This window comes from Cariama cristata, unplaced genomic scaffold, assembly GCF_000690535.1.
Source record: "Cariama cristata isolate BGI_N322 unplaced genomic scaffold, ASM69053v1 scaffold45596, whole genome shotgun sequence".
NCBI lineage: Eukaryota > Metazoa > Chordata > Aves > Cariamiformes > Cariamidae > Cariama > Cariama cristata.
The window spans coordinates 1-11,600 of record NW_009624659.1 but is presented as its reverse complement, the minus strand read 5'-3'; the positions used below and the strand labels follow the sequence as shown (position 1 = coordinate 11,600).

At 37.2% G+C, this 11,600-nt stretch overlaps 1 protein-coding gene across 1 annotated transcript in view; it reads right to left on the bottom strand.

Moving 5' to 3' along the window:
• LOC104164031 (importin-8-like) overlaps window positions 1-10,895 on the bottom strand; it is a gene marked incomplete at its 5' end in the record, with an annotated part of 15,495 nt that extends 4,600 nt beyond the window's left edge. Inside the window, 5 exons of the mRNA XM_009703242.1 lie at window positions 6,568-6,788; window positions 8,273-8,368; window positions 9,400-9,497; window positions 9,999-10,124; window positions 10,829-10,895. Of these exons, the coding sequence (XP_009701544.1) occupies window positions 6,568-6,788; window positions 8,273-8,368; window positions 9,400-9,497; window positions 9,999-10,124; window positions 10,829-10,895 (608 nt within the window). The remainder of the gene's footprint in view (window positions 1-6,567; window positions 6,789-8,272; window positions 8,369-9,399; window positions 9,498-9,998; window positions 10,125-10,828) is intronic.
• Window positions 10,896-11,600: the final 705 nt, after the last annotated feature.

The window sequence follows — 11,600 nt, the reverse complement described above, 5'->3', positions numbered from 1 at the left end:
AATGCAAGGAATTGCAGGGTGCATTTATGGAGTGCCACAGGGTTAGCTGTATTTAAACATGTTTACTAGGAGTCCCTCAGAATGGCCATATTACTCATGCAATTTCTGACACTAACTTGAGACACATTGCCAACTCCAGTGAAAGCAGGGAAGTAATTCCACTGTATCAAGAATAACCAGCAGTACATTCAAACAGGGAACTTGCAAATGAGTAGACCTGCAGTAAAACAAACTATAGATAACTGAGGGAAAGAAAATCATGAAATTAGTAGCAGAAAGTTTTTTTTATGTGACCATAGCCAGGAAACTATGTAAGAGCCTATGCTCTTAAAAATAAGAATTGATTTTCACTTCCAGAAAGAGAAGCTATTTGCAAACAAGAAAGGGAAAAAAAAATCTCTAACTGCTTCTGCAGATACTGTATTCTTTACTGGACACAGCAGTACCATTCAACTCTTCTCTAACATTATAGTATTTTGCTATCAAGGCCTTGAGAGGAGATTGTTTTGTTTGAACTATTCAATTTGATGTTGACAGCTTCTGTGCAAGCCTTCTGCAGGACAAGTAGTTCTAGCAAGAAGTTTCAGCAAGCCCTACAGAAATCAAGCAAACCTTCAGAGCTGGCGGAAAATGGCCATCCTCCAGACTCTTCATAGATACTTCCGTTACTGAATCAGTTTTACTTTGGAATGAAGAGAACAGAAGATGAGAGAGAAGAAACTAATAAGATATGCACCACAGACTGCAATAAAGCTTACAGGGGAACAGCCAGCTCAATCCACCAATTCAAAAATTGCTATAGAAATATAATTTTTTAAGTGCTTACGATTTCATTACCAAAGATCCCACATAACATGCTACTGAACTATAATATTCTTTAAGTAATACAAATGATCAAGTATTACATCTTTCTGAACTTTACACTTGCTCAAACAAGGCTGGAGATCTGGAGGGATATCATTACACCTCCCACGTTGTTAGTCCTGTTAGGATTTAGTGAAGTGATTACATTCTCAGAGTAGTTGACAACAACAATAAATTATATATGACCATGCATAACATTATGATCACAGAAGACCTTCCAAGAAAAACAAACTCAACTGGCATATCAAATGACACACTTTGTCATGTTGGGTTTGGCTGCTCCGTTACACGTGTTGAAAAATGCACCAAAATGCAAGTAGGCGAAGAGCGTCCTTCCATCACTGCTAGCTGTAATACTTTCTTTTCAGAAGGAACGGGGCACAAAAGAGAGCATACGAAACAACCAAGGAAACTGAGTCAGGGCAACAAGGTCTGCTTTCACAAAAAAAAAAAATTAACCCCTTACTCCTGTCCATTTATGTATGTTGAAAACAAGCTCTTCACCATTTGCCCTCATGCCAACACTGTGAAGACCAAAACCCAAGCTAAAGATGATGCTACCTATGACTGAAGCATAGCTTTGTTGAGAGAGTTGTCCTTACTGCAAGTACAAAAAGAAAGAACTTTCCCTATCTCCTCACTCTGCCAGCACCTTCATCCAAGTTTGACCAAAGCTCTGTAATCTGTGCAGAAGACTTCTATCCTGCATCTTGACACTGGGAAGCCATGAAATTTCTTCAAGTCTCAAATTTATAATGAAGCAATTTCAGTGTATATGTGCCAGAGGTGTTAATGACACTTGGCACTACCTTTTATAATACCTTTGAAAAAGCTACTGATAACACAATGCCAATTGCAAAATGCAACACAGTAAAACGTAACAAAAATCTTAGTAATTAGAGGCTTAGCTTCATACTAAATTATCTTTTCTGGACAGCAAACAAAAGTGCAAGAATCAAGCATTGCTGTTTAAAAGGGAGTCATCATTAGCAAGCAGCCCAAAGAGCCAAAAAATATGGCATATTTGTCATGCTCCATTTTCAACCTTCTAAACAGAGAAGTTGTAAGAACGAACACATGTCTTCAGGATATGCATGTTATTAGAAGGCCCAGCAGGACAGCAAAAATCCAGGCATCAAGCCATCTTTAGTGAACCTGAGCCAGAAAGAGACTTGTTTCTTCCATCTGCCAGCAGAGACAAACAGCAGGATAAGCATCTACCTTGCCTGAAGTTCAGTGTTCTACTACGCCCCGGCTGTATCAAGTACCCACAGGACTGAACAAGCAAAACAGAGGTTTATGTCATTTACATATTTTCATAATGCAAAGAATGGTTTCAGGACCATTCCTTTGCTATCAAAAGGCTCACTATTTCAGCGCCCTTCCATCTGCATGAGGGAGCCTGGATACAATTCTCCTTAGTGCTTTGTGCTTCGAGATCCATACTTATTTGCTCAGCAGCACACGATAGTCCTCCCTAACAAGCACAGACTCTGCTTGTTCCCTCAATGGTATACCAAGCCTGGAGTGCTAACCATGCAATACATGGCAGTGCAATGCACGACTCCTATGCAAATCTATTTTTAAAAAGCTGTGTGTGGTCTTCATAAACTGCAGAACCTTTTCTTGCTAATACACTTCCTTCCAATACAGGACAAAAAGGTCCAAGAATCTTTTGTATTTTAAACCAAGGTGAAAGTATTTCAAAGGGAAATCACTAAACCTTTCCTTTACTGGTTTACTGTGTACTCCTTTATGTGAGGATCAAGTTGATTTCTATTACATCAATACAGTTCCTGGACAAACTGCAAATAATTAGCCATTTCCTCCTAGCTGCAAAGTTGGAACCAACCCTGTTTTCCTATATAAGACTAGGATCTTATAAACAACTCTGAGAAAACTAGGATTTCTAAGTATTTAAACTCTATCAAATAAATCCATCTATGCAGCTTCTAAAACAATAAAATCACTTACTGAGGTTTTTTTGAAGCAAGTTAGATTTTCCTTTCACCCTAGTTTCCACAGAAGAATTTTTAGATTGAGAGTAAGCTTCAGTCATGCAGAAGTCTCACCCAAATTTCAGCTGTCATGCAAAAGGTGGAAAGCAGTAAGGAAGAAATGTTTCTACAAATGGCTGTTCAGTTTGAAGTTGTTGTAGAAAACATTTAGAAATAAATAAATGCAATATACTGTGATGTATGGGCATTATGGGCACACATCCACAGATAATGTAACATCCACAATGACATACTGGATTTATGCACAGTCTTACAATGAGTTCTGAGCAATCCTTGCCTGGATCATTTCTAATATTCCAAATTTCTGATCAGTTTTAAATAGTTTCCATATTTTTAATAACATAGAAGAACAGTTACTTAACTTACTGTAACTGCTTTCTCCCTCCCAGATGTATTATTCCCATGGATACCATCTCATCTGTTCATAACTGCTGCTCAAGAAATACCGCATTCTTTTGGCAAACACTGTCGGCTCCAGCCTGAGACATGCACAACCCTACTGCTGGCAGAGCAGGATCTATGGGTACTAAGACTACACAGGAGTAGAAGGACAGAGAGGTGTGAGATTTATGTGGGCAAAGCATCTTGTATAGCCACTGTTACCAGTAAGTTGCAGATTTCCTGCATGGCTGACAAAGAAATGGCAGTAGGATTCACCTGGTCCTTCAAACCTGGAGGTGGATCTACTTTGATCTTCTCTAATTCCTCTAGGATCTATGAGTCTTTCAACTGATCTGAATTTAAGCCTAAAACTGCCTCTTGCTGGAAAGCAATCTAACTGTAAACCAAGGCAGAAGTGAATGATGGCTCGTGAGAAAAAGGAGTGTACAGATCAGGGTGCCTGCTGCATGTCTTCACTGCAGGGGTGGACCCAAGGAAGGGTTTCAAGAAAGCCAGGTTTTCTTTGCATTTCTGTCTTTTCCTGTTCAGTTAGGCCTCTGAATATCTGGCTGCTGTTCAGATGATCACCCTTACTACCCTTACTAAAACAAATGGTCTTCTAGAAGTAGTGCTGTCCTGAAGGAAACAGAGGAAGTCCCTTACATCACATCACAGTGCCTGACAAGCAGTACTACAGCAAAAGCCCTACACCTGGAAGCCACACACTGAGGAGATGGCACTTGAGGAAGATTTTTAGATTTAAGCATTATTACAGATTCTTATTTCACTGCTGGTAGCAGCAGATCAACGAGATGCATTTTAATCTTCTGCTGCCATTCAAGCACCAAGTCTGAGCAGAATCTAGCATCATGATCTCCGTGTTTAATTTTCATAGGCTTTGTCAACTTTTGTCTCAGCTATGTAGAAGAATGTAGTTGAACCGTAGTTGCAGTAGCTGCTGCTTTTTGAAAAGCAACACAAAAGAACTGAAAGTTAAGCTGTAGCTCACAGGAGTATCTGAGGTTGGAGCCTAGTCAGATCTGCAGCATTTTTCCTCTCTGGATCTGAGTAGCTTCTCACTGAATGCTCCAGGATGAACTATTTCAAGCTAGAGATTTCTTTCATTTTTGATTTCTTTTAGAAAAGGAATGACAAGTTTACCACCTGTAGGGAATATCTTCTTTCCTACTGTCTCTGTATGCGTTCAGCATTTGATATGCATTACAAAAACTGACCGCACAGAGAGCTGAATCTCAAGAACTTTGCTTTAGTCATAAAAAAAAAAAAAGTACATAGAAATCCTAAAATGTCTTGCTCTTTTCTAAAGTTGGTAGATATAAAAATAATTTAGTAATTATCAACAATATTACCACAAAGTGGGGGAGAGGTAGACTTAAAGGTGCCATTTTTCAGCCACTGACACTCCAAAAGAAATGAGGGACATCGGGTCCTTTATGCCCTCTTTGTCACCAACTCAAGTAACCCCTCTAATTGATGTGTATTTATGTCAAGATACAGGATGCACTGTAGACATTTGTATACACAGCAGATAGAAGAAGTCAGAATGCTTGTAATAATATGAACTGTCCAGTTTTGTTATAATGAATAACAGATTTTTTCCCCTACTTTTTATCCATGTAGTTTAGCAATTTTTTTTCTTCAATGGGAGACTGCTACGGTAATACCTTCAAATACAGACATGAACGGGGAATCTGCACAAATCCTACATACACCAAAGCAGGCAATTTTCCTTGTATCTCCAAGTGGTTTTCATTCTAGTAAAACAGATAGAATTAACATGCAGACCTGCAATAAGGTAGTCTATGCTGCAATTCTACAAACTACTGCGCTTTCATCCTCATCCACTAAGCTGTACTTAGGACACAGTAGGGAGGAAAACAATTTTTACTGTGTACACTTGGTATGTGTTTTAAAAATACGACAAAGGACAAGCTGAGAGCAAAACCTGCATATACCAGTTGGTCATTGATTGGAAGTCAGTATTTTATTACAGTTATGAAAAAGGTAATGCAGTGCTATAATGCACCACTCAGTCCTAAATTCATGATGGACACTGAGGCAATAATGCAGCTATATCAAGATGGCATATAATTCTCTTCAGGGAATATTAACCCAAATAAGAATTGGTATGGAGAAAAGCTATTTGGATGACTGAGGAGTGGAGAAACCATAAGAAACCCTTAGAGACTTGTTTAGAATTGGAAAGTCAAGACCGTACCAATAAAAAACAGGCAGGAAAAGAATGACAACCTAAAATAAGGTATGAATCTATGGGTCACGAGCTGGCTGTCTCGACCCATGCTCATTCATGGCATGACTCCTAACATGCTGACGCTTCGTCTGTTGGCATAGACTATGCACAGAAAAGACATGCTCTAAGCCTATCCGTATACCTGCAGTCAGATGTCAGCCTCCAATGACAAAACATAACTCACAGCAGGAAGGTGAGAGGTAGCTGTTAACTACATCTGACTCTCTGCTTTGCCCTTAAGTGAATTTGAATTCACCGATGTGTGTTTGAGACACCACATCTCAGCTGAGAGGCAAGCACTAACTGTCAAGCACTGGACTTCACATCCACCCAGCATCAAGGGCATGCTTAGCTATGTGATGACAGGCTTTGTCCACCTTCATTTACTTTACAAATGTTCAGCTCCTGCCCAAGTGCACACTACTGCAGTATACACACATATTCAAGGGAGGCCGGAATGAAGCTTAAGTTCAGGAGTACGCTAAACAGTACGTCAATGGCATAATGATAAATATTCAAGTTGATCATGAACAAGTTGCAGGGTTTAAAATCACGAGTGTGGGATTCATTGGACAGAATAATGTCTTTTTTCATTAAATGGAGCAGTTAAAAATACTTTATAAAATACAGAACAGAAAATATGTATACAGTATTTCAGACAAAAAGTTAACATTTGCTGAAATCCTCCTAGTCAGCTCTGAGTATTACCCTCAATGCATGCTGGACCATCTCTTGGAGAAGCAGATAGTTTGTGATTAGGGAACTTAAAAGAATTCTGAAATATGATACATATAGTACCCTTGTATCCTCACAACGCAGAAAATTCAGCACGTAGCTCAACAGACCCGGAAAAGTTACATGGACGTAGGTCACCCTTACTAGCATCATAGCAACTATACCTGGTATGGATTACTGTTATTAAGACTAACCAAGGAATGAGAACTCGTTCATCAACATGACTAGGGATACAAAAGAAGTGAACAAAAAAATCAAAACCATGGACTTTTAAAAGAAAAACACCACAATACTTGCCCAAGAAAACAGTCTGTATCATTCATCCACTGGTTTATGAACTGTGCAGTGATGGGCTCAGGATTATGTGGAAATCTCACATTCTCTAAGGTGTGCAGAAGTAGGTCAGGATTGTAGTAGAGTGCAGCTATGGCAACCTGAAGACACATGGTACGAAGCTCGCTTGTTTTAACTCCTCTAGTTAACCGCTCCAGAACAGCCTCCACAAAGAGTGGAATACACTAGGCATATAAATACAAAGAAGAAATTTAAAAAAAAAAAAACACACCAAAAAACCCAGGCATTATGCATGTTGCCAGATTATACAAAAGTTTAAAATATTTTTACCAGCATTGATCTCCAGGGTTAACTGAAGTCCAGGTATAACCTAGGAATGCATTCTATTCACTTCCTAGTATAAAAGCATTTTAAGCCTCTGATCACATGCTTATAAATCTTTCCCAAAACAGCTATTCTCTGAGCTAAAAATTGCCAGTGCTATTCTCAGGACAGAGGAGAATATTTGGGACCATTTGGTGGAATTTGTTCTAGTGTGTATAAAAGGTTTAGAAAAGAACTCAAAGACATTCTCATCTTTGGATAAAGATACCCAACAATTTCAAAACTAACAGGCATTAAAAATGAAATTACCTAAATCTGCAAGAAAAAAGTGAAGAAGTTTTTCCTAATAAATGTAAAGTGATGTTAAATTTCTTATAGAAGTCTGAAATGAGTCAGTTTATTCAGATAAAAGCAAGTATGCACAAATTTCTACACAATTAAATAAACATCTACATACATTTCAATGTGCACGTTTATGCTTTATAATAATTTGGGAAGCATCATGAATCTTTCAGTATGTGGGTTTCAGTTCAGTGTGCAACCATTTTAATTCAGAGAGTTGTGGAGCTCAATTAAGCCTTCCACCACATACTTATTTCAATGCAAATGCATACAATTCACTTTAATCCCTTCCAGATTTCTTTTAAAATAAAATCTTTCAGGAAACATTTTTATCTTCAATGACTTCAGATTTACATTAGTAAAGTTATACTGGTTTCAGTGAAATTAACTGAAAATTTATCACTGAAGTCCATGGATTGCACTGTGGCAACATCAAATATGGTATGTTAAAGTAATTTAGTCTGCAGTGTTAGTAAAACATGAGACCAGAATTTAGCCCTTAAGAGGAAAAAGACTACTATCTAAAGGCATGTTGTAAGAAACTGTGGAAAACTGTGATTCTGTTTTTCCCAGCAATCACAATCCAGCCACGCTAAAAATTCGTCATTTCCAAATGCACTGAGTAATCCAAAATATTAAAAAGGACCAAGTTCATATTGCTCAGAGAAACAACTTTAGTAGTTGGATATGTATAATTAACTTCCAGCCACAATAGTTTTAACAATGTGTGTTTTGCATCAAAAGGGAAATCATATTAGGAGCAAGCAGAAAGAGACAATCCTGCATATCATACTATATCCTTATCATTCAGTCTATATTCATTTTCTGGTCATGCCCACTAATACTTAATCTCAAAAAAAAAAAAAAAAAAAAAAAAGAAAAAAGCCTTACAAACACTCCTGAGCTCACTTCTTTCTGTATTTCTCCCTACTCCTACACTTCACATTTCCCTCAAATTCTCTAATTCCAACTGCTTTTCTCAGGAATCATACATGTATCATTGGAAACCAGTAAAAGAGAAAATCTGTTCAATAGCTAGCACCTGGTCAATACCCCGTCCTTTGCATTGAAGAACAATCACTTCTAGGAGTTTGGCTGCATGGCACTCTGCATCTTCTCCTGCATCTCCTGTTAATACCTAACAACCAGAATGACAATTTAGTTTAACAGTATTAATCACTGACAACTTTGAAAGCAAGTGCTCCGGTACCCGCAAACATCAAAAAACCTCTACATAGCATATACATACCGATTGTGAGGAATTAAGACACATTAAAAAATCATCTCTACAGGACATAAACAAGGATAAGTGGCTAAAGATGAATTTAAAAATTTAGAAGAAATTGCTACAGTTCTTTATGAATGTTAGTATTCTTTGTATGTCATCGCTTTCCGTTTTTTAAAGGAAACATTACTTATAAGAATCATTGATGTTTTCCACATTCTATTTCTGTTTTTTGACTTCAATTCTAATAGATGCTGGCAGATTAACAGCCTGGCAAAGTGAAGTCCTATCTCTAGGCTAGTTTGTGATTAAAACCAAGATGTATGCCATCACTCTATGTATATGCACATACATGTGAAATTGGCTGCTGCTTTTCAGTACATTTCAACCCTATGGTTAGTGTCAATCAAACCTGACAAAGCAGCAGAATTCTCAAACACATTCAATTCCTGTAAGCTTCTTTAAAATACGCAGGTAGCTAGATGCCCAACACTCTAGAACTCCCAAAATCAGAGAAAGGCTGCTGCATGATCTCATACTTTATTATACATGAGAAAATTGGCATAGAAGAAAAAAAAATTATAAATGTAGGAAGAACTTCAAATGAGTTCACACCTTAGCTGACAACTAAGGAAACCAATCGCAAGATACACAACCCAAGGAAATCAGGCTTCATTAATTCCCCTACTCACCAAAATAGCTGTTCATAGCAGAGAGTCAAGACGAACAGCAACTTTCTCCCACACAGATTTGTGCATGTAATTTTTTAAAAAAGCATGTCACTTTAAAAGTGTGAAGGTGTTATGTGTACTCAGAACTGAGCTGAGACCAAATTTCATTTCGTTCTGAAATGACTGGCCACAACCTGGCATGTTCAGGTCACTCCACTAATCTGATTGTTAAGTACCAGTGATAAGCACAACAGTAGGAATCAGAAGCCTTACCTTTTTACACATAGCATAAATGATTTCTAAATGCTTTGGGTTAGACAGTAAAGTATCAGTGTCAATGGTCACATAATTATGCAAGAGAGGCATCATATCTGCAGAACAAGGTGAGCGAAAGAGAAAAAAATTACAAACTAATCCATGCAAGTGCTAAATAGTGAGGCTGTAGTCCTGTAATGGAATTCATTAGCTCAGATTCTTGGATACAACTGGAAATTAAAACTCTGCCAAAGTCTATTCTAGCAGAATTCTTCATAAAGTGCACCATGCAGGGTGCCTTCTCAGAAGAGGAAATAGAACAGGACTACATTTTAATTAATTAATTAATTTGTAGTTTCACATTAACTTTGTCTACATCAGCTTTCTTTGAGTTCAGGACCTCCTACAATAACTGATCATACTGACAGATTTGAATACGCTTCTCCTACTTAAATATGCTCTTGTTATACTCCCATACTAAACAGACGGTCAGGGCATGACTCAAATACATGATCATTTTAAACCAAGACACTAATTGGAAGCGACCCTTATTAAGGTAGGTTTTAGAGATGAATTCCCAAACAGTGGAAACATCAGTAGAATAGAAGCAATCATACCTGCAAAGTACTCAAAGCAATCCTGCTGGAAAACCTCATATAGAACACCTAAAAGCTGCCACATTTGAGGTGAAATCATCTGGCATGTCAAGCTGTAGGCCAAGGAGAGAATTTCTTCGTAAAACTCTGGAAGGGAGAAACAATTTGAAATAGGGTGCTCTAAAAAATAAATTTAGCTTGCAAATACTTCAAAATCTGAAACGAAGCCCCGAGTCATACAACTAGAAGACAGCAATTAGTAACTAAATCAATACATAGAAAAATAATACAAATTGGAAGAGACTCTTTTAGATGTGCCTTATGTTGGCTATAGCTACAACAATATGAATAGTTTTTCATTATAAATACATACCAGAAAAATATATTACCAGCACATCAAAGACATTGCTTCGAAATGATTTACTGAAAAATATTTTTACTTTCCTCAACCTTTGTTTTTTTCCTAAAGGCCTTATCACAAAACTGTGTGTCTCTTTAGTGCAGGATACTGACCAAGCAATAATTTAATTGCAGACCATGTCCACAAAATACTAATGTCATTGTAGACATTGTCCTTTAACACAGCTAGCTAGAACTATAATCAGAACTGCATCTTCTGCTTTTGAGTCTGACCTCCAAAACACAATAACCAGCCTGATTAATGTACAAGAGGAGATCAGGAGAAATAAATCATAACTGAAAATTAATGTCTTTTTTTCTTTAAAGAAACACACACACACAGAAAACATGAAGTTCTGCTCAGGAAGATAGTATTGTTTGCAATAATTAATTTAAGAATTTTCTATGTAAAAACATGAAATGTTTTTCTAAAAACTATCTCTAAAACATACCTATAACGTGTTTCTGCAAAACGAGGCCAATGATCTGTAAACAAATGCTCTCAAGTTGTTGAGTTATCTAAAATAAAACCATAAAGCAGTTTATTTAAAAACTTAGAAATACAGTAATTCAGTCTGAGATCTCCAAAGCAAAAAGGCTTTTATCACTTTTTAAATGCTGTATTAACAATCACAACATTATGAAATAAGGTCTCACTGATATAAGTACTCAAATTTTCAATAAACAGTATTGCTTTAAAACTTGTAACTTACAGCATTTTTCTTTATTAAAAAAAAAATATCTTATTTTATGGTTATTCTACAGATTCTATCAAAAACGGCATCTGTTGTCCTATCTGGACATAAAATAACACTGTACTCAAAGTGCTTGAGATAAAGCATCTGTCCAAAATCTTTGAAGTAGAATGGGTTAAAAGGAAGAAAGGAAGGGATGCTTTTGCCTAAGGTCTATGGAGAGCTTCCCAGAGTAGGCTCAGCAAGAGGAACACACGCAGAAATTGGGAGCATACAGCTGTGTTTAAGTCAGGATTCAGTCTTGCTATGTTGGACACTGAGATATTTATGAATTAAAGTAAATTAGAAGGAGAACTATACGGCCACATTCTAAGTCTAATTAAAACCAGCAAATACAGACATTTCATGTTATTATCATTCATTACAGACACAATCTTGCAGTATGTCAGGTTTTCTAGGCTTGTTCTAGCAAAGGGATTAAGTATGTGTCCTGACTGGGGTAAAACAGGGCTATTTTCTCCTTTCAGGA